The sequence below is a fragment of the Sturnira hondurensis genome, unplaced genomic scaffold, assembly GCF_014824575.4.
Source record: "Sturnira hondurensis isolate 20B ecotype Veracruz unplaced genomic scaffold, ASM1482457v3 Scaffold0001221, whole genome shotgun sequence".
NCBI classification, from domain to species: Eukaryota; Metazoa; Chordata; class Mammalia; order Chiroptera; family Phyllostomidae; genus Sturnira; species Sturnira hondurensis.
This window is the reverse complement of record NW_028073852.1, coordinates 1626086-1648017: the sequence shown is the minus strand read 5'-3', so window position 1 is coordinate 1648017 and position 21932 is coordinate 1626086. Positions and strand designations below refer to the sequence as shown.

Sequence of the window (21932 nt, the reverse complement as noted above, 5' to 3'; positions counted from 1 at the left end):
GGGCAGTCGGGCCTGAGCGGCCGGGTGGCACGGGGAGGCCTGGTGCCAGTCTCGAGTCACACCGTTTATTCACCCAGAGTTGAGTGCAGTTCAGCCAGGAAGCCTTTGAAGAGATGGACAGACCAGGGTGGGACCCTCTGGAGAGTCTGGGTGCAGGAGGCAGAGTCCTGCAGGACCAGGTAGGGGCCGAGGTGGTGACGCCTGGGCCCCCGCCCCGCCCCCGCAGGGCTCATGGAGACGTCCAAGCTCACCGAGTGCCTGGCCGGCGCCATCGGCAGCCTGCAGGAGGAGCTGAGCCAGGAGAAGGGGCAGAAGGAGGCCCTGGCGCAGCAGTGCCGGCGGCTGAGGGAGCGCCTGCGCGAGGCCGAGGCCCGTGCCGAGGGCCTGCGGCAGCTGGGGGCAGACCACGGCCGCATGAAGCGCGAGGTCAGCGCCCACTTCCACGAGGTGCTGAAGCTGAAGGACGAGATGCTCAGCCTCTCGCTGCACTACAGCAGCGCGCTGCAGGAGAAGGAGCTGGCCTCCACGCGCTGCCGGGGGCTGCAGGAGGAGGTGGGTCTCCGCCCCGCCCAGGGCCTCTGCACCCGCCGCCCGCTAGGATGCCCGCCGCCCTCCCTGGGGCCACCTTCCTGCCCCGCCAGCCTAGGCCCAGGCTCCAGCAGGGGGCTGGCCCTTCCCCTCACCCCCAGGGCTCCCCCTTAGCCGGTGGGCAAGGAGCCTGCCCTGTAATTCCTCCGGGACTGGCTAGTCTTCGCACGTGGGTCAGCCCACCTGCCCCTGTCGGGGGTGGGTCTGGCTATTCTGGGCTCTGCAACAGTGGGCCCCCCAGGCCCCACTCCCGTCCAGCTGCCGTCCGTACCCTAAGGACAGTGGGCCTCAGTCTCCCTCCGCCTTCCTCAGCTGGCCCTGGACCGAGGCCCCTCGAACCCTACGGCATCCCTCACTCCTTTCTCTGCTGGCCCATTACCGTGCTGATCGGTGGGGTTCTTTCAGTATTGAGGTTGTTCCCGAGGTGTCATTTTGCTTCTTGCCCTTAACTGTGCCATCATTTCTTCTTTAATTTTAAACTTTGGAAGGACTTTGAAATTTGTCTTTAAAAGCACACAAATGCAATAGCATGGAAGACATCCATGCACCTCAGTTCATCACTTGTGCTCTCTGCGTCTCCCCGGTGTGTGCACACATGCATGTGAGCACATGAGCACATATGTACACACAAGCACACGAGCACACATGCACACAAGCACATGCACACACAGGTACACACCTGCACACACACACTGTCCCCCTGTGCCCGGCCCTGCGTGGGGCACTCAGCGCTCTCGGTGCCTCTCCCCGCAGCTGTACCTGACGCAGCAGGAGCTGCAGCGAGAGAGGCTGGCTGCCTCCTGTGAACGGGAGTTCCGGGAGCGGTCGCTGAGGGTGGCCGATGGCCTGGAGCCCGGAGCCGAGGAGCTGAGCCGCCTGAAGGAGGAGAATGAGAAACTCCGCTCGCTGACCTTCAGCCTGGTAGGTCCCGGTCCCCCCAATAAGGCTGCCTTCCTCCCTGTGGCCCTCAGGCCCTGGCACTCCTGCTGGGCGTCCCCCCATGAGCTGACATGGAGCCCGGGGATGCTGTCCTGTCGTTCCCCCGGATGCCGGCGGAATTAGCAGAACATCCAGCTCAGCTCCCCCACTGCAGCCATGCTGTTTCAGAGTGGACTGGGCTGGTAATGGGGTTCACTTTAAAACTGGGGGGACAGGGAATGAAAAACATCTGCCTGCAGAACGTGCTGCATTGGAGAGGGGGTTTCAGGGTGCAGAGGGTGAAGGGTCACCGCGCCCTGCAATTATGCCCGCCCAGAGCCCCCTTCACTGTCCCTTTCTGGGAATCAACAAGGCCCCCAATCTCGAGCCCTCAGCAGACGCCCCTGGATGAGGCGTGGCCGCCCGGGGCCCAGGTGTTGCCAGCACCCTGACCTGCCCGAGAAGCGTCCCCAGCAGGGTTGGTGTCCGCCGGTGTCTCCCTCTCTCCGAGGGCTCGGCTGCAAGCGCCCGGAGCAGGAGGTTCTCTCCTCGGAGGCCTCAGCTTCCAGCGCTTCCCGCCTTCTCCACCAGCCACGCACCGCAGAGCTGAGGTGCCGGAGCACCACCTGGGCGGACAGCCGTGCCGCCGCCCCCGCCCGCCCTGGGCTGTGCAGCTTTCCAGTCTTGGGCTGAGCTGCTGGGGGTGCTCCCCAGGGCAGGCCCTAGGGTGGGCAGGGCCCGGGCTGAGCTCTCTTTGCACCAGGCAGAGAAGGACATTCTGGAGCAGAGCCTGGACGAGGCCCTGGACAGCAAGCAGGAGCTGGTGGACCGCATCCACTCTCTGAGGCAGCGGGCGGCGGCTGCCGAGAGGCAGCGAAAGCAGGTGACTGTCTGCAGCTCCGCGTGCTGGGGCGGGGCCGCGTGCTGGAGAAGACGGGTTCTTTAGTCTGTGCTGCGCGTGGAGCCGAGTGGGCCTCACTCACGCGTCGTCCTTCATCGTGCACTCTTCCATCAAAGCTGGGTGGGCACCTGCTCGCAGTCTGAAACCAGAGGTCCCGGCCGGTGGGCGGGGTGGTGAGGAAACGGGCAGCCAGTTGGCGCGAGAGCAGGGCGCATCAAGGGTGTGGTGCCAGGGACCCGCCGAGCCGCCACAAACAGGGAAGGGCGGACGGCGGTGAGGAAGCCGGCAGACGGGAGCGAGGCGGGGNGGGGGCGGGGGGGGGGGGGGGGGGGGGGGGGGGGGGGGGGCACCGAGAGAACAAAGCCACCACGTGCACCACGCCCTTGAGAGCCGTGGTGGCCACGCCGGCGAGCGTCATTCCCCTTGTTTCTCCCGGAGCTGCTGTGCTGCCCCCGAGGCTCCCTGTCCCACCCGTCCTCCCAGCCATGTCTGTCCCCCCCTGCCCTGTCCAGTACTGGGAGGAGAAGGAGCAGACCCTGCTGCAGTTCCAGAAGAGCAAGGTGGACTGCGAGATCTACAAGGAGAAGATGACAGCCCTGCAGAGCCAGCTGGCAGAGCTGCAGAAGGAGCGGGACCAGGTGCCCGGGAGGCAGGGGGCCCAGCACAGCAGGGGCTGGTGGCTGAGGGTGGGCTGGCCGCCTCTCACCGCTGGCCCTGCCCTGTGGGTGCTGCCTCCAGATTTGGGGTCTCTCAACCCCCACCCTCATCCCCTGCGACGTGCTCACTGTCCCAGACTAGAGGTCACAGCCTGCGCCTCCTTCCGTTCTCTGCCCGCCCAGGGACCTGGGTGCTGGGGACTCACGAGACACTGTGGTAAACCAGGGGCGTGTGCCTGTCGGGCGAGCTTGGTGCTTGCTGCACAGAGCGCAGACGACAGGCCAGGGGCTTGCTCTGACTGGGGCTCCTGCGTGGTGCCTCCACGGCCATTCACGCTCTGGGCGCCCTCCTGTCCTGGCCCGCAGGCCTACTCAGCCCGGGATGCGGCCCAAGTGGAGATATCTCAGAGTCTGACGGAGAAGGATGCCCTCCGCAGGAAAGTGTTCGAGCTGACGGACCAGGTCTGCGACCTGCGCCAGCACCTCCGCAGGCTGCAGGCTGAGTCCTCGCAAGCGGTGAGCACTTCCCTGTCCAGTGGGCACTGGGAGCAGGGCCAGGGCTGCAGGCCCCCAGGCAGCATGTGCGTAGGGTGGGGCCAGCTGGCCACGCACGTCCCTGCTGGAGCTGGGACACCAGGTGCGACTCCGGCCGCTGCATGCTGGGTCCCGTGAGGGAGCCTCGCTGTCCTACGCTGAAGATGCACCAGTGGGCAGCTGGGGCTGCTGCTGTTCCCCTTTTGTGATGTCATACACGCCTTGGAAGGGTAGCCTAGCAGAAGGTTCTGGAACCCATAAAGCGTGGTGTGGGGATGAGGAAAGGAAGCAGCAGACAGAATCATGCTCAAACTGCTATAAAATCTCTAGTTACAACCTAGCTGGCAGCTCCAACTCCAGGCACCCTGGTGGGCGGGTGGGACTCCTGAGAGGTGTCTGGGGGCCTGGGTGGGAGACAGAGCTGGACCCTCCCTTCCCTGCACAGGGCCCCCTGCCCTTCCTCCTGTACCCTCAGCCTGCATCAGGCATCACACACACACACACACACACACACACACACACGGAGCAGGGGCTGCCGGACACACCCCAGACTGCTGCCTACTGCGTCCCATCACTCGGGGTGGGGGGCGCCCGAGGCGCTGTGTACAGCATGTAGAGAGGTGCACACGTTATGTACCATTCACGTGACCAGGAGAGGAGCGCGTGTGGCCTCCAACCACAGTGAAGTGCCCTCACCAAGCCCGCCACTGCGTGTCCCCGGGGTGGTCAGCTGGTCCCAGGCTGAGTAGAGGGGATGTGATGGCTGTGCCTGGAGGGCCAGGAGAGGAGTGGGGAGGGGAGCGGTGACTGAGTGGAAATGCCGAGAGCATCGAGGGGAACCTTCCCTGAACCAACCAGCCTGCGGGCGTGTCTGCAGCCCAAGCAGGAGGCGGGGCCCCAGGAACCCAGCCGGCGGGGGAAGCAGCGGTTGGTGCGCATGTTCGCCGTCTGCCCCCGCGAGGACAGTGACCACAGCTACCTCAGCTCCTCTGAGGTACGGCCACCATCCCATGCTGCTGGGGGCGCACCAGGTGCAGACGGGGGGAGGGGGTCTGCCATGTGGTGGACACTTAAGTGGATGAGGGCTGCACCCAGGCCTGCACAGTACACTGGGCGTCCTCTGGCCCCCACTGGGCATCTTGCTCGTATAGCCTGTCTGCACAGGACCCTCACTAGCCAGTCGCCTGGTCTCCCGGGGCCTCCGTTGCTCTGTATGTCGAGTGGGGTGCTGTGGCCTCGTCGCAGCTGTTCTGTGAGAAGCAAGTGATAGTATAGAGAGCAGCCAATAGGGTGCTGGCACGAAGTAGGTGCTCAATTAATGCGCCCTGGCTGTGTGCTCTGCCCTCCTCTCCCTCTTACCTCCTGGCCCTGACATTAGAGGCCGTGGCTCACTCCTCCCCCGCCAGCAGGGAGGGACGTGGGGGTCCCACGTGGGCTCCACACTGACCAGCCTGTCACCACCAGTCCCAGCTCTGGTCCGACCTGAGCCCTGCGTCCAGCCGTGAGCTGATGGACAGCTTTCGCTCCAGCAGCCCTGCACCTCCCAGCCAGCTGTCCCTGTATAAACGAGCCACAGAGGACTTGCGGGACGAGCCCTGGTCTTTCAGGTACAGAGGGACCAGCGTCCGGGTTGGAGGGTGCGACCCCTGGCAGTTGGCTGAGTGCAGGGCCTGGTGGGTTCCGGGGGCTCCAGGTGAGGCCTGAGCTGTCTCCCTCTGCTCAGCAGCTTCTCGGAGACCCTGGAGGTGGACCGGGGGGCCTCCCCGGGACCTCAGGAGGAAGATGCAGACCTGGACTACGAGATCGTAGACGGGGCAGGTGAGTGCCCCCTCTGCCGGTCTCCGCAGCCCCCCCACCCTGGCCTGAGCCTGGATCTGCAGGGAGGCAGGTGAGAAGGCCAGGCCTCCCTCCAGGGTCTGGGCAGAGAGAAGTGGACTTGACCACCGCCCTGACCGTGGCCCAGCTGCTCTGTGTCCTGGGTGTCCTTTCTGTGGCCAGCTGGAGGCCCAGGGAGGGATCCACCTCCACATCCAGCTCAGACTGATGCACCCTCTGCCCGCCCCTGCCCTGGGCCCTGGGCTCTCAGGCCTCCCAGGGGCAGCAGGCGACAGCAGGCAGCATCCCCTCGTTCCTGCGGAGCCTCCTTCTTGCGTTGGCACCCAGGACCTTCCCGTTTCTCCTGTGGGTCAAGTGTGTGACCCAACTGGTTCTCCCCTTCTCAACCCTGGGCCCCTCCCGGACAGCCTCCCTACCTCTCCTACTCTGCACATCAGCCCCAGCCTGGGCCTTGCACACAGTAGGTGCTCAGCACCATCTCTGGAATTCACTGCCACCAGGGGGCGCACGCACCCCATGCTGGTCCGCCCCTCGGCGCCTGTGTGGTGGGGCCATGGGTCCCATGACCAGAGCCTTACCCCTTCCGAGATCATTAGGGTTTTATTTGTAACTGTGATGAACTGAGGGGCCGTGCCCAAGTGGATCCGGCCTGGGTCTGAGGGGGTGGTCGTCACTCTCTCGTGCTGTGAGCACACATCGAGCCCCGCTTCACGCCCTGGCAGTGGGACAGGCCTCTCGCGCACCGCACACCCCGGGTCTGGTCGGCTTCCCTCAGCTTGCACACAGTGAGGAAGATCTTTGCCTGTGAGCTGGGCTCGGGCTGCTGGTGGCAGGTGACAGGCTGCTGCCCACCGTCTGCAGGCTCGAGTCCTCTGGGCTGGCGGGCGGGCCCCCAGGCGAGAAGAGCAGCCCCTACTGCCTCCGGGGAACCGCCGTCTGGCCCGTGCGCCACCCAGGCTGCGGGTTGAAGTGCAGAGCTGGGAGGCCCCTGGGGACCTCGAGTCCCAGGATTGCCAGCTCAGGGGCGGCCCCGGCCAGCTGCAGGTCTGGCCCAACAGTTGCGGCGGCCTCGGGTCGGCGGGAGGTAGCCGAAGGCCAGCAGTGATCACTGCCCTGCAGACAAGTGGGTCAGCACAGAAGCGCAGGCGGGGGTTCCACCCAATGGACTTGTCTGCGTGAAGCCGGAAGTCCCAATTCTAGAGTCCCTGTCTTTGAGAGGGTGCCGGCAGCCCTCACGTACCACAAGGGACACAGTGCAGGTTGAGCCCTGGTGGGTGTGGCCCTCCACCAGCTCCTCCCCCTCAGGGGAAGGTGACCCCAGGTCTCAGCATCCAGGACGTGGATGGTGGGCTTCAGCAAAGGGGGCTGAGGGGCAGAGCAAGCACAGGGGACCTCGAGGGCCAGTCCTGCTGGCGGCAAAGTCTCTGCTTCTACCTAGACCTTCTGGAGTCCGAGAGCTGTCCGCAGCCGGTCTCCGGGGCCCTCTGCGTCTCAGCCTGGTGAGTGGAGGGCGGGGCCAGGGCCAGCAGGTGGCAGAGTGCAGGGTGTAGGCAGGCAACAGCCTTTAGGAGGGTGGGGGCATTGTGGGAAGGGGGCAGTGGGGGGAGGCGTCGGCGGCCCCTCCTGCTCGGGGCTGCATGTGAGCTCCGTCCCCCACTCCCTGCCACAGCGCCCCCGTGCGGCGCAGGCTGGCCCGGAAGATCCTGAGCCAGGTCACAGTGCTGGCCTTCCAGGGGGACGCGCTGCTGGAGCAGATCCGCGTCATCGGCGGGAACCGTACGGGCATCTTCATCCACCGGGTCACCCCGGGCTCGGCAGCGGACGAGATGGCCTTGCGCCCGGGCACCCAGATCCTGATGGTGAGAAGGGGGGCCTTCGTCACGGCCACCCGTGTCTCGGCGGGGCGTGTGCATGCACGTCTGCGTGTCAAGTCACACACAACACGCAGCATGCCGTTTTAACCGTTGGGGGCAGCTGTTCAGACTTTCTGGCATAAGGTGTTCATGAAGCTGCCAGAAACACAGATGCGCGCGGTTCCGCCAGTTACTGGGAAGTGAGCGCAGTGGCGGGGTGGCGACCCCCACGTAGGCAGAGACAGGATGACCGAGCGCCGAGCTTTCCCAAACACCGAGAAACCGTGGTGCAGGCACCTCGCGGGGGTGGGGGCTGGGGTAGGTGGGTGCGGGGTGTGAGGCGGGCCCTGAGGGGTGGGAGGGAGGCAGGGCCCCTGGCCCAGGAGCCCCACAGGCTTCCCCCACTGCACGGCCGCCCACGTGCCAAGCCGGTTCCCCTGTGATCTGGAATCGAGCTCCTGACGTGCGCAGCTCTGTGCTCTCCACTCCACACAACGGGGAAGGCCCCCATTCTCTTCCTAGCGGTCCTTGCAGGGTCTCAGCAGTCAGGTCACACCCTGAGTCCCCAGCAGCAGGGCCTGTCAGTGAACCTTCACCTCGGGGGGTGGGGGAGTGGCCTTGGCACCTAGCAGGTGGAGGCCAGGGAGACCCTAAAACCCTGTGGGGTCCAGGGTGGTCCCTGACCCAGAGTGCCCCGCTCCAGAGGCCCACAGTCCCAAAGCTGAGAGTCTCTGCTCCAGAACACTCCAGAACGCTCTAGAACACAGGCCCCTTTGGAGTCCAGAAGCTCAGTCCTCAGTGCTGACCCTGGTGTGTGGCGTGTTGGGAAGGTCTGGCAGTTGACTCTCAGGGTGGGGACATGTGTGGCTCAGAGGAACTAAATCGAGATGTCTGGTCTGGGACTGTGACAAAGGCGCTGGCGGGTGCCTGCGCTGGCTGGGAGGGTGGGCGGGGCCCACTGGGGGCCTCTACAGAGGCCGACCTGGTACTGGGCCCTCAGGTGGACCACGAGGCGACAGAGCCCTCCTTCAAGGCCGTCCTGGAGGGCACAACGCTGGAGCAGGCTGTCGGCCTCTTGCAGAGGGTGAATGGCTTCTGCTGCCTGTCTGTGAAGGTCAACATGGAGGGTACACACACCCCCGCCCCACACCCTGAGCTCACCTCACAAGCTGTACCCAGCTGCCCAGTCCCATCCCTGAGCCCTGGGCAAGTGGACGCCAGCCTGCACCCCAGGCCTGCGGAGGCCCCAGCCAGCGGGGCATGCCTGCCCACTGACTCTGCCCCCGAACAGCTCCCGGGGCATGGGGGCAGCGCCTTCTGTCTCCTCTCACATTCCGGCATCTTCCTCAGGTGGGGTCACTGCCCGGGCTGACCTGTGCTCGTGTCCTCTGTGATCAGGTTATAAGAAGCTGGTGCAGGACCTGGAGGCTAAAGTGGCCACGTCAGGAGACTCCTTCTATGTCCGAGTCAACCTGACCTTGGAGGGGCGGGCAGAGGGGGAGCTGCAGGCTCATTGCGGCGATGTCCTGCACGTCACCGACACCATGTTCCAGGGCCGCAGCTGCTGGCACGCCTGCCGCGTGGGGCCCTACAGCACGCAGCACGGCGAGCGAGGCACCATCCCCAGCTACTCGAGGTGAGCGACAGTGTGGGCGTGGGAGACGCCCCGAGGGTGGAACCCCGCTCACCAGCGCCCAGGCTCACTGCTTGGGACGGTCTTGTTTGGGAAGGGGGTGGGCCTCGGCTCTAGAGTGTTCCGGAGCTCGGGACCAGATCTCCTCAGCCTCAGCACGGCCGACACGCGGGCCTCGCGCTCTCCACTGTGGGGGCTTCCTGGGCGCTGTCCCGTGTTGAGCAGCATCCCTCGGTCCCCCTAGTGTGACAACCAAAAATGTCTTCAGACGCTGCCAGTGTTCCCAGGAGGTGGGGTGACAGGTCATGCTGTGTGTCCTAGACTGTGTTGGTTTTAGCCCAGAAAGTCCCACACCCTGGGGAACCCTCAGCCCCAGGACAGCAGTTGCCCCCCTGGGAAGCTGCATCACACTGCTGAGACCTTGTCCCTACGTCAGCCGTCACACACGGAGCATGGTGTCAGGTGCAGCCCCTGCCAGCCTCCTGGTCAGCCCGCACCCTAGCGCTCAGTTCAGCAGGTGCAGCGAGGCCCGGGGCTGGGGTCCTGAGAGATGCCCTCCAGGGCAGGCGCGTGTCCTCAGGCCGTGCTGGCGTGGGGGCGTCGAGAGCTGCGTCTGCCCCAGGGCCGCCGCAGGGCAGTCAGCTGGCGTCTCGGGGTGGGCTGAGGTGCTGCAGGGTTTCTGCAGGGCCCAGCCTGGCGAGGGATGGGGGGTGGGGCGTCTGGGGCCTCCGTGCAGCGAGGTCTCCCTCTGTGCAGGGCCCAGTGGCTGCTCTTCGCCCTGCTCCGGGATGAGGCTCGGCAGACCGCTGCCGCCCGCAAGGTGAGGCACAAGGTGAGGCGGCACCTGGTTGGCCCTGAGGCTGGGCTCTGGGCGGGCCTGCCTACACCTCCCCCACCCCCGGGCCCCTCCTCCCCCAGCTCGTATCACCTGCTGGGAGCACCCGATCCACCCATCCTCCCACCTGGCGTGGGCTGGAAGAGGGCTGGGAACCTTGGGGTCCTGTTGGCAGGGTATGGGTGACCGATTGGGAGGTCGCCCCTGTGCCCCTACAACCCTTCGCTGTGGCCGCACTCTGCACCCAGCTGCACGCTCTTCAAGCATGAGTGACTATGTGCACGGGTGCTCTCTCCCTGGGGTGCCCAGTGCACCCCTCTCCGTCCCCCGCACCTCACCCTTTCTCCCTCTGAGGTTGGGGACCTGGCACTGTCCCGACATAGAACACTCAGCCGCCCTGAGCAGGGCACAGGGTGCCTTACCATCGCAGCAGGGTGGGGGGGCCCACACTTCCTCCCTGCCTCCTAGGGCTGCCTCCTCCACGGGCCCCGCGGGGGGACCGCTGCCCGAGCACCCTCTGCTGCCCCCCTTCATCTACCCCGGTGTGGGACCTCATTCAGTGCACACAGCCTGAAGGCCTGGGGTTGCCCAGGCACCCTGGTGGGGTGGGCCCCAGGCCCCCAGTCCTGTGTGGAGGGCTGGGACAACTTCTGGTCCCTCCTTCCTTCTCTAGCAGACTTCTGGGCGACCCCAGAAGTTGGTCCGCATCGTCACTGTGGACAGAACCAAGGCCAGCCCCCCGTGCTCCCCCTCCGACGGAGCCCAGTCAGACCCCCGTGGGCTGGGAGGTGAGCCGAGAGTGCTGGTGCAGGGGCTGGTGGCGCCTCGAGGCGAGGGTGCTGGGAGGGGCCCCAGGCTGAGGCTGGGTCAGGGCGCCTTCACTGATCTGTGTCGCAAGAACTGTGATTGACGGCTGTGCCTTTCGGGAGAGCAGGTACGCTGTCGGTCTTTAATGGCCTTCCGCCTGCCACCTGTGCAGTTGCAGGCAAAGCCACTGGGACAGCTGTGTGGAGGGCAGTCCCTTAGACTAGTGACAGAGAGACACTGCCCACGCCTTGCACGACCCGGGGGCCCCCCAAGGGAACCCCCCTGAGTGGTCGGTGTGGGCCTGGGGCCATGATGGGGTCCGCAGAGCACAGGCCCCGAGCAGGTAGAGTGGAGCCACGGAGACGGTCGGAAGTGGTTTCAAAGGATAGCTCAGTCAGTCGGGGGGGGACGGGCACTGCCAGGGGGGGCAGGGCAGAGCTGGCCCTGGAGCATTCGGGGCTCCGTGACTGAGGGCACACGGCAGGGCCTGCGCTCCTGGTGGAGCTGGGGCTGGCGGGCGGGGGGTGGCGGCTGGCGGCTGGGGGCCCTGACGGCTCTTGTCCCCCGCAGACCCCTCCCCAGGGAGCTTCTGGGCCGAGAGCTGCGTCACCTTGGCACCCTACTCTCTCCTGCGCCCCCACCGGCCCAGCCGGCCCCGGCCCGTGCTCTTCGTGCCCAGGCTGCTGGGGAAGATCCTGAGTGAGAAGCTCTGCCTCTTCCAGGGGTTTAAGAAATGCCATGCAGGTACGTCCTCACAGGCCCGGGCAGACTCTGGACCGGCTTCTGGGAGAGCAGCTGCAGTCCCCGGGTGGATCTGGGGGCCAGCCACTGCCGCAAATCGCCACGCGTCGGGGGCTTCAGGCAACCGAGATGTGCTCTCTGGCAGTCCGGAGGCAGGAGCTCGGCCGCAGGCTGCTCTGTGGGCCGCCTGACCACCGGAAGCTCTTGGGGGAGGGCCCCTTCTGCTTCTGGCAGCTGCCTCCCTCCTGTCTCCACCCCCTGGTCACACAGCCTCCTCCCCATGAGTCTGTCTTCTCCTGACCTTCATAAAGGAGCCAGTCCTTGGGTTAGGGCCGCCTAGTCCCCTGCGACCTCACCCTAACCAACTTGGCCTGCAGAGACCCCGTCTCTCTCCGGGTGGGGCCCCATTCTGGGGCTCCGGGTGGACGTGCGTTTGAGGCATCTCGTCCCATCCTGCAGCAGGTCCCAGTGAACAGGCTGTCAGGCTGTGNTCCCCATGAGTCTGTCTTCTCCTGACCTTCATAAAGGAGCCAGTCCTTGGGTTAGGGCCGCCTAGTCCCCTGCGACCTCACCCTAACCAACTTGGCCTGCAGAGACCCCGTCTCTCTCCGGGTGGGGCCCCATTCTGGGGCTCCGGGTGGACGTGCGTTTGAGGCATCTCGTCCCATCCTGCAGCCAGTCCCAGTGAACAGGCTGTCAGGCTGTGCTTCACTGGGCGCTGACACCAGAGGGTGCCAGCCACCTGCCAATGGCTGGTCTGCAGAGGTGGAGACGCCCTGCTGGTCAGGCCCTGGACCCCAGGGGACAGAGGCTGCGTGTCTGCCCGGAGCAGGAGGGTGGCCCCCGGGGGATAGGGGGAGGGAGGTGCTGGTCGGAGCTTTGGTTCACCTGCCCCTTGCTCGTCACTTGTCCATGGCCGCCGAGGGGCTGTCTTTAAGCCGAGGCTGCCGCAACCCAGGGGCGGTTCCGCCTTGGGAGCCACCATTCCAGAAGGCGGCACAGTGGCTGTGCTCCCAAAGGGCTCTGGACAGTGGGGTCTTGGCCTCTTGCTGACATTGTATGGGGCCATCCTTGGCAGTGTAGGGTACCAACAGACACCCGTGGCCTCCACCCGCTAGATGCCAAGAGCTCACGCCTGTCCCCCAGTTGTGATGGCCAAAACATCCCCAGACATTACCAGTGCCGCTGGGGGCAAAACTGCCCCTGGTTGGAAACTGCTGATTTCAGGGACCTAAGGAGTTTCTGGGTGGGAGAAGGCAGGCTCATAAGTTTGGAGTTTGGGGAAGTACTGGAGGGGGTTGTTCATCCACATCTCCCCCTTCCTTCCCTCCCACCCCCACCCAGCGCTGATGGAGCCCTGCTCTGTCCCGAGGTCCAAGTGCAAGTGTAGGCTATAACCTGGTCTGCATAGAAAGAGCAGGGCCAGGCTATGAAGAAGACACCCCAGAAAGAGCTTCCCCCAGAGCTGGCGGGGCCCCTGGGTGGGGGTGCACAGTGTGGGGCTCCCTTAGGACCCCATGCAGGTGGCTGAGTGACATCCCTACCCACTGTCACCTTCAGAGTATTTGAGCCAGGAGGAGTATGCGGCCTGCTACCAGAGAGGAGATGTCATCCAGGAGAGCGAGGCCTCCGGGGGCCGCCGCTGTGTGACCCGCTCGGCCGTAGAGCTCCTCATGGAGAAGGTACCAGGTGGGGCGGGGGCTCCACCTCCAGGGGGCGCTGGCTGGGACACTGAGGGACTCGGGTCACCGACCTGCTGGCCCTGGACACCCCAGGACGGTGCTCGGCTGTCTTGGGCTCCATGTTCAGCGGCCACAGCACGGGGAGACCAGCCCCACCCTCGGCGTCCAGGACCCTTGTGCCCTCACTTCCTGAGCCGGTCACCCCAACACAGGGGACACTTGGTAACATTTACTAAGTGTAACACGTGAGCTCCATGTGTGCAAAGAAGCTCGCTGTGATACGGACACCGAGCGGCCAGCCACCAGCCGCAGCCAGGAGCCCTGCTTGTCCCCACCCCGTCTCCCGGGGACGGAGCCCAGGCAAAGGCACCCTCAGCCCCAGCTTGCACCCTCTAGTTGCCCCGGGTGAAAACCGAACAGAGGGAAGTTCTTCCCTCACTAGCGTTTTTGCCCCCTCCCCCGCCATTTTTGCTTTTTAAATCGGACTTATTTCACTTCCCACAACACCCTCAAGGGGAACAGCCAGCACCCCACACGCCCAGGGGTACATGCAAACTCTCTGCCCACACCTCCTGGGCAAAGGCTGCCCCACCTGGTCCCCTCCCTCCCATGTGTGGTCTTAACCCCCTAGAACACCCATGCCCTGCTGGACGTCCGGCTGGACAGCGTGCGCGCCTTGCACAGGGTGGACATCTTCCCCATTGTCCTGCACGTCTCCATCAATGAGAAGGCGGCAAGGAAACTCAAGTAGGCACGCCCTGGGGGCTGGCGGCGGGCGTTGCCCCTGGCGGAGCTCCTCCTGCCTCTGCAGCCTGGAACAGGGTTTCCTGGGAGTGTCCCAGGGCAGGTCCCCCGCAACTCTGGGACAAAGGTCTCACTGTCCCCCACCCCCACCTTAACCCACCAAGGCCTCCCCTTCACTGGGTGCACATAGGGGGCAGCCCCGCCACGGTAGGTGAGGGCCACGCTGAAAGCCGGGCCTGGGTTCATGGCGGGGATGAGCCCAGATTTCTGGTGACCCCTGTGTAATCTGACAACTGAAGTTAGAAACCAGAGGCTGGTGCCCATCCAAGCCATGCCATCTGTCTGGGGCCATGTCTTGCCAAGGATCCCTGGAAACGGACCACCTGCATCCAGGGGTATTTGGTCCACTGGAACCCTGAGTCGGGGTGGGGACAACTCCCTGAGGGTCCACCCTGGCAGAGGGACACTGCTCTCTGAGCTGGGCCCACTGTCTCCGGCCCCCGCAGGAAGGCCCTGCAGCGGCTGGGCACCTCGGAGGAACAGCTCCTGGAGGCCTGCAGGGAGGAAGAGGGCGCGCTGGACCAGGCGCCCTGTATGCACTGCAGCCTGGCTGCCGACGGCTGGAGTGACCTGGACTCCCTGCTCGGCTGCGTCCGCTTTGCCATCTCGGACGAGCAGAAGAAGGTCGTGTGGACAGAGCAGAGCCCCCCCTGAGGCCCCTGTCCCCTCCTGAGTCTGCGGGGACCTTCATGTCCTGTTCTTGGAGCTTGGGGCCTCGCAGGCCCGACTTCGGGTGCTCACCTGACAGGCCCCCGTCAGCTCCTTCCCTGGAGTCCCACCACGAACTCAGACACTTGTAGGTCAAGGGCAGTGTTCTGACTGCCTCTCTGTGTCGCCCTGGGCTCGTGTAGTCTGGGCCGGCCACGAAGAAAGTTTCCACAGCCGGAGGTGAGCCCTGTCCAGATAACTGCCCATCTGACCACTGCACTTCCTTCTCGTGTTTCAGCGTGGCAAAGCGGGGTGGCAAAGCGGGGTGGCGGCCCCAGTGGCCCCTGTGCCCCTGCCCGGAGCCGACTCCCCTCAGCAACTCTCGTTCAGAGACTGCCCGCCGGTCAGTACAGTCTCCCAGTGACGGAGACGGTATTCGCACCAGGTTTGTGCCCAGCTAGGGACCATGGGGGCCCCTCGGTAGGGTGTCCTCCTGAGGTGCAGAACTGCCCCTCTGCCCATCACCCCCTACCCCACCTCCAGCCCCGACTCTGCCCCAGGTGCCCCATCAGGCTGCCGCTTCCCCGTCGTGGACTGCAGGTCCCCAGGGCCGTTGCTCTGGAACCCCAGTCAGCACGGTCAAGTTCAGGAGTGGACTTGGGTGTATTTTACAAAATGCGCTTTTACAGTGTCGTGGCTGTGGCTCTCTCTCCATGCCCCCAGGGGGCAGCTGATGGGGTGGGAAGGGCCACAGGAGCCCCCTCGAGGGAGAAAGGGGTTCCCCAGGCAGAGCTCTGTCCCTCGGTGGGCGGTGGCGGGGCAGGACTGGAGACCCTGGTGCTCCCCTCACAGAAGGAACCAGCTCAAGGACGGGAGTGTCTTTGGTCATTTAAAAGGACAGACGACACAGGATCGAAGGATCAAACCCATCAGTCAGGAGCTGTCAGGAATGGGTGGCCTAGTGGGATCCAGCCCGGGGGTCGGGAACCTGGCCAAGGCCCGTGCCCAGATTTCAAGACCAGAGGTCGATAAAGTCCCGATGATGCGTTCTGTGTAGAGTGGACCCACCTGGCACCCACGCAGCACATGGGCCCTGCCCCCTGTCGCAGGCTGGGCACAGGGAGAGCTGTGGTTCCCAGAGAGTGGGGAGGGTCTCAAGTCCTGGGTCCCACCCAGAAAACAAGACCCTTTGCCCAGACCACCCTCGCCTGTCCGGGTTGGACACCCCCGGCCTAGGTCCCCCTGGAACCCCTGTGCTGGCACATGGCCCAGACGCAAGGACAGCAACGCCCCTCACCGCGGCGGGGGTGGCGCTGGGGTGCACACCCTCCACTCCACGGCAGCTGGAGACCCTCAGATGGTGCAGGGGCAGGCCGTGGTCCTGGGTCTGGGGGAGGAGGGGTGCGCGCCCGGCCTCACAGCTCGTTGTGCAGCGGCCGGCACTGGGGCGAGAGCTTCTCCTCCAGCACCCCGTCTGGGGCGCACACCCAGGGGTCATGCGTGTCCCACTGCCACTTGGCCAGCTGGCTCCGGAGCAGCTCCAGCACCTGGGCGTAACGCGGCTCGGTGGCCAGGTTCTGGGTCTCACGGGGGTCCCGGCTGTGGTCGTAGAGCTCCCAGCGCTCCCGGTAGTAGTAATGGTGGAGGTCCTTGTACCAGCCCGTGGACTGGCCGGCCACGGTGCGGTTGAGCAGGTCCTGGAAGGTGGGCGAGACGTAGACGTCCTGGTCAATGGGGAAGGGCATCTTGAAGTGGAGGTTGTGCACCAGGCGGAGGCCCCCGCGCTGCACGGAGCGCATAGGGTAGGCCATGGTGATCTCGTGGAGGCTCTGGCTGCCGAAGACGGTGGTCCAGGGCGGCTCGGCCTCCAGAGCCGGCAGAAGGGACTGGCCAGTGAGCTGGACGGTCTTCGAGCCAAAGATGGCGTAATGGGGGTAGGGGATGGAGAACCAGTCCAGGATGGTGGGCGTGAGGTCTGCAAAGGAGGCGGTGTCAGCAGGCTGCCGTGTGGGGCACGAGGTCCACTCCCTGGGCCTGTGTCCGATCCAACCTGGAGAGCTGGTGGGCTGCCTCACAGGTCAAGTCACCAATAGGGAGAGGCTTCTGCGGGCCTGACACTCGTCCCCACTGCCTGTCCCTCTGGGCCACCATGCCTCTCATAGTGGTGCTCGGGGCCCTTCTAAACCCTTTAGCCAGTAAGACCATCCCCACGGGGGCTCATCTACTCCTGCTCCTCCCTGCTGTGGTCACCGTGTACCAGCATCACCAAGAACTTGGCAGAAACACACACTCTCGGTCTCTGCCCCAGACCTGCTGAGTCAGGCACTTCTGGGGTAGGGTATTCTGACGGTAGCAAGGGGAGCTAAAATGTGAGCTGCGTGCTTACATGCTGTGTGACCTTGGGCAACTTACTGAGCCTCTCTGAGCCTCATGTTTGCCTCATTACATAGGCTGGGGACCCTTCCTCACCCAAGTAGTGTGGGAGCCCCATGAGGTAGTGGATGCAGAGCAGTCTGGATGCCGCCCCTCCCCACCCCCAGGCAATGCTGAGCCTTACCTAGGAGGCTCACGTAGGCTTCGCTGACCTGGCCCCAGCGCTTAGGGTGTTCCGGGGAAGACACCAGCAAGGGCTCTGCAGAGCCTGGCCAGTACAGGTTGGTCCTGCCGCTGGGGAAGGGGATCCCGTTGTCGGACGTGAAGATCACCAGCGTGTTGTTCAGGACACTGGCGTCCTGCAGCTCCTGGAGAACCAGTCCAACTCCTGAGGGCGGGAGGGGCCCTGGGCTCAGCTGCAAGGGCAGGAGGCACAGGCCGCGGGAGCCCAAACCATCGGACCCTCCGCCCAGAGCCCCAACCTGAGCCCTCCCCTCCGGGGACGCCAGCCATTCCTTGGCACCCCCACGTTTCCCCACAGCTCCGTGTCACCCCACACGGCTGCGCATGCTGGCCTCTGTGTGTTCTGGGATCTCACATCTGCCCCGTGAGGCAGGAGATGGCACAGGAAGACCCTGGAGACTGCACTTCGGTTGCTGGCCAGCATCTGGCCTCCTGGTCGCCAGGCAACGCCGTTTAGTACTCAGGTAGAATGAAGAGCAGAGCCAGGCAGCGAGGAGGAGGGGGGGACACGTCTCCCCTGTGACTCAGCAGCCCTGAGTCTGGTCAGACAGCGCTGCGGGTGCCCCGACGTCACCAGAAACACCGTGCTAGCACTGGAGGAGGGGGGCCTCGAATCTGTGCAGCGTCTCCCCTCTCTGGGAAAGTCAGCCTCAGAGCTGCTTTTATCCCAAGGCTTGGAATGCGTGCGGGAGAAGGGGCACAGCGCCCCAAGAAGAACGTGTCACACAACTGGGCAACTGCCCCAACTGTAACTGACTGCCTCCTGTCACGCATCTGTGTTGCAACCAGATGAACAAATGGAGTCCAAGCAAGAAAAGGATTCAAGCCAACAGACCCCCGCACATGCCTATGTTTGGGCGGTCACATCCCCCGGTGAAGGCTGGCACCCCCTACCTGTGAATCAACGCATAGCATCTTTACTTCCGCCCCACCAACTACGGAAGTCCTCAGAACGAAGGGTTCCCGCTCCTGGCTGCCCGGCCTCAGGCCACCCGGGGTCTTGCCACTCCGGCCTTCAGCCACCCTGCTTTGCCCTGAACCTCACCCCACGCCCCCCACTCCAGCTAGGCCCATTCCCTTCTATGGGAATAAACCCCTCATGAACTGATTGCGTGCCAATCTATTTGCTGGTCTGTAATTCTTCACGTGTGTCAGCGAGAAGAACCAGGTCTCTCCCGTCACCAGGGCTCACAAGGACAGCCTCAGGCAGAGGGCACTGTGAACGAGTGGCACCAGCAGGGAGGTGACGAAGGTACCCATGTCCTGCAGTGGGGGGAAAGGTGGTCCCCCTACACATATGTCCACCCAGAATCTGATCACAACCTTATTTCGAAAGAGTTTTTTCAGGTGTAATTATCATTGCCCATGAAATAAGACTGTCCCAGAGCACACAGGTGGCCCTGACTCCAAGGACCAGTGACAAGAGGAGGCCACATGACCACGGAGACTGCAGGGAGGCGAACCTGGGGGAGGCGAGCAAGGACCCGGCCCGGAGGGCACAGGCCCTGCCCCCTCCAGGCCAGCACAGGTGCTGGGCTGGGGCTCACCCGCCGCCGGCTCCCCAACTTGCCTTGGTCCATCCGGCCGATGGTGGTATACTGAGCGGCCAGGTCAGCCCGGGCTGCCGGGGTGTCTGGGACGAAGTAAGGCACCTGGGGGGAGCAGGTGGATGGAGAGTCCAAGTCAGAACCAAGACGGGGGGATGGGTGCCAGCCCGTGAATTAGGGAGGAGACAGAGGTGCCAGCATCCCCGCAGGGCCTGAAGTCCCCTCCTTCCTATGAAGGGATGAGCCCTGGAGTCCACGATTCCGCATTTGCCACCCACGTCTGCAGCCTTCTCTCTGCAGCCCCCCGACGGGGCCCAGGGTCCAGCAAGTCAAAGGATCACTGCTCCTGCACTGCGTCGGACCCCTGGGGTTGTGCGGGGTCGGGGGGCAGGGTCCTGGGATTGCCCAGGCAGAGGAATCGGTGGGCGGGTGCCTTGGGAACTCAGGGAGGGCCCTGTTACCTGCACATCCTCAGGGGCATAGACTTGTGGGGTCCAGTCTGGGATCCGCCCCATGCCACTCTCCCCGTTGCCAAACTTCTCACAGAAGGCCCCGTACTGCGGCTGGGAGTGCCCGCAGCGATGGGGGTCGTGGAAGGCCACGTACAGGAAGAAGGGCCTGTGGGGGGCGGGGGGGGTGAGTGCTGAGGCCTGGCTTCTGACCTGGGGAGACCCCCAATTCAGGAAAGAATGCCCTCTTGGCTTCATCTACTCCCGTCACTGAAAGTCCCTGTGACCCTCACTGCCTCAGCTTTCCCGTGTCCCCTCTTCCCCCGACCTGGCTGACCCAAGTGTCTGGGACTCCTCCCCTGCCCCCACCCTGCCGTCTGCAGAATTCCACAGGAAGACAGGGACCTTGCCCCGAGGTGGCTGGCAGGAGGGCCAGCCCTGGAGGGGGGGAGGGGCAGCAGCCCGCAGCACCTGTCGGCCCCGGTCTGCAGGAATTTCCGGACCAGCAGCTTGATCCTAGTGATGTTGCGCCCCACCTGGAGAACGGAGTCGTTCTCCTCCGTGTGGGCAAAGTCAAACGGGAACACGGCCTCTGGCCCCACGTGCTTCTTCCCAATGATGCCTGAGGGCAAGAGCAGCCGTCCGGAGCGCCTTCCGAGGCCTCCCACTCCCCTCTGCTCCCTTCTGGGCCCCCAGCCCCGCACCCTGCGCAGCCTCTGCGAAGGCACCCAGACCCTCATTCGCCGGGCCCTTGGAGAGCAGTGCTCCGGGCAGCCAGAAGCCCCTCACCTGTGCGGATGGCAGCTCCTCGGAGCAGCAGTGGCAGGCTCCGCACCCCGTCGAAGGCGCTGAAGTGGTGGACGTCCTGGTGCAGGCCGTACATCCCGTTCTGATGCTGCCGGTGGCAGGGAGGCGGTGAGCCAGGGACGGGGGCCACCACCACGTGGAGCCCTGCTCCTGCCCGCCCCACGGCCCACCACCCGGGCCCTTCGTGGGTCCGATTTGGCCTCCAGGCGGCCCTGCAGGCCCACAGGCCCCTCCCCGGACATGCGCAGACATGCTCGGGAGATGCCAGACTGGGGCCCTGTTCGCCCAGACAGGGAGGCCTCCATTCCCCCTTGCATCCTGTGATTTCCAACTCTCCTGTCACGCGTGAGCCCGCATCACGGAGAGGAAAGAAGAAACAGCTGCAGGCCTCTCTTTACGGACCAGCTGTCTCACAGCGTGAAAGGAACTGCCACGTGTGTTCCGAGCCCCAGACAGTTAGACAGCAGCTGACGAGGAAAAGCCCCCGCCTTGTGGCTGCGGCCCCTGTGCCCAGCGGCCTGATTAACCTCTGGTGGGTGGTGGTCTGTGCTCACGCTGCTGTCCCCAGTCTAAGAGAACCCCTCCCCCAGCCTCCCCCTCGCTGGCTGGCAGGGAGGCCCTGAGCACACCTGCTCACTGATGTCGTGCAGGGAGTGGGCGAGGACGGGGAGCACGTCCTGAAGCTGGGGGCGGTTGGCGCACCAGGGCCTCTCCCACCACCAGGCCCTGCTCCAGCCCGAGCCCTCACCTGGGGCAGGCCGGTAAGGAGGCTGGCGCGGCTGGGAGAGCAGCTGCTGACGGAGGTGAAGGCATTGCGGAAGACCAGGCTGCGGCGGGCCAAGGCGTCCAGGTGCGGGGTGGCGATGGCGCTGTTGTTGTAGGCGCCACTCTCAAAGCCGGCGTCGTCCGCTGAGGAGGGCGGGGGACACAGAGGACACGGTGGCTGGGCGCAGGAGCAGCCACGGGTGGGAGGGAAGGAGGCCCAGGTCCTGCAGCAGTGGCCTGGGCCAACAATGTCCAGGCGAGTGTGCCACCCAGCCAGGCAGATACCTGGGAGGCTGGGATGCCCAGATGGGTGTGATACCCAGGTGGGCGTGACCTGAGACAGAACGATACTGCGGCAAGTGTGACGATGTTCAGCAGGCCTAGGACTCCAGCAGCACTGCTACTGGGCAGGTGGGAAAACAGGTGCACAGCAGGCACTGGATGCAGGTGGGTGGGTGCTCAGGTGGGCACATGATTGGGCAAGTGTGACAGAGCCAGGCAGGGACCTGCAGGCAGTCTCCACTGGTGTCTTTGCGGGGGAGGGGGGGATTAACCAGAACCCAGGGGAGAGCTGTCTGTCACCATTGGCTGAAGGGCCTGGGGGAGGTCAGAGTTCATCAGAAAGAGCCACCTTGGCAGAAGGCCAGACCTCAAAAGAGGAAATAACGGGATTGCCTTGTGACCGCCTGCTGGTCACCCACAGGCAGGGCTCGTGGGCAGCAGAGCGCTGGAGGAACTTGGAGTTTCTGGGGCGGGTGCTGTGGTTGGGAAAGAGGGCAGGTGTGGAGTGAGGGGCAGAGCTGCCCCGCAGAGCCCTGGGGGTCCGAAAAAACGCTGCGGAGGAGATGCCAGTCTCTGGGAACTCCTTCTGTCATCCCGTCTGGGATCTGTGGACCCGATTCTGGAAAGCCACCGGCCTTCCGAGCTGGAGGATCGGAGCACCGGAGGGGGTGCAGAGCCCACGGCAAGAGTCGGGTGCTGAATGCTGGGGCTGATGGGGTCTTGCGACGCGGTGGGCGAGGCTGGGGTGCCTCGCTCTCCAAGGGGTCGACCGTGAAGTGTCGGGGAGACGCGGAGAAGGGGACCGGGAGGGAATGGCAGTAAAGGTTTCAGGGCATGTTGGGTCCACAGTGACCGCGGCTGCAGAGGGGCAAGTAGCGGCTTTCGGGGGTGACAAAGCGCAGTGGCGGCGGGTCCGCGAGGGCGCACTCACCGAGGATCAACAGCACGTTCCGGGGTCGCGCCTGGTGTGCGCGGCAGAGCCCCAAGGCCAGCAGTAGCGCCCAGCAGACGGGCCCCGGGCAGCGCATGG

At 64.9% G+C, this 21932-nt stretch overlaps 2 protein-coding genes across 2 annotated transcripts in view; one reads left to right on the top strand and one right to left on the bottom strand.

Moving 5' to 3' along the window:
* The window catches only part of CARD14 (caspase recruitment domain family member 14), a 26606-nt gene extending 11480 nt beyond the window's left edge, over window positions 1-15126 (top strand). The window contains exons 10-27 of the mRNA XM_037063932.1: window positions 227-552; window positions 1342-1509; window positions 2270-2389; window positions 2920-3045; window positions 3430-3579; window positions 4475-4591; window positions 5062-5204; window positions 5321-5415; window positions 6872-6932; window positions 7103-7292; window positions 8287-8413; window positions 8685-8922; window positions 9676-9751; window positions 10428-10542; window positions 11132-11305; window positions 12863-12984; window positions 13616-13731; window positions 14235-15126. Coding sequence (XP_036919827.1) covers window positions 227-552; window positions 1342-1509; window positions 2270-2389; window positions 2920-3045; window positions 3430-3579; window positions 4475-4591; window positions 5062-5204; window positions 5321-5415; window positions 6872-6932; window positions 7103-7292; window positions 8287-8413; window positions 8685-8922; window positions 9676-9751; window positions 10428-10542; window positions 11132-11305; window positions 12863-12984; window positions 13616-13731; window positions 14235-14442 — 2672 coding nt within the window. The 3' untranslated portion in view covers window positions 14443-15126. The remainder of the gene's footprint in view (window positions 1-226; window positions 553-1341; window positions 1510-2269; window positions 2390-2919; window positions 3046-3429; window positions 3580-4474; window positions 4592-5061; window positions 5205-5320; window positions 5416-6871; window positions 6933-7102; window positions 7293-8286; window positions 8414-8684; window positions 8923-9675; window positions 9752-10427; window positions 10543-11131; window positions 11306-12862; window positions 12985-13615; window positions 13732-14234) is intronic.
* SGSH (N-sulfoglucosamine sulfohydrolase) lies at window positions 15081-21932 on the bottom strand. The gene is made up of 8 exons (XM_037063990.1): window positions 21834-21932; window positions 20604-20764; window positions 19838-19943; window positions 19520-19670; window positions 19061-19217; window positions 18623-18704; window positions 16994-17197; window positions 15081-16411 (listed from the first exon to the last, which is right to left on the bottom strand). Exons 1-8 carry the CDS (start codon window positions 21928-21930, stop codon window positions 15852-15854), a joined length of 1518 nt encoding a protein of 505 aa, XP_036919885.1. The 5' UTR covers window positions 21931-21932; the 3' UTR covers window positions 15081-15851.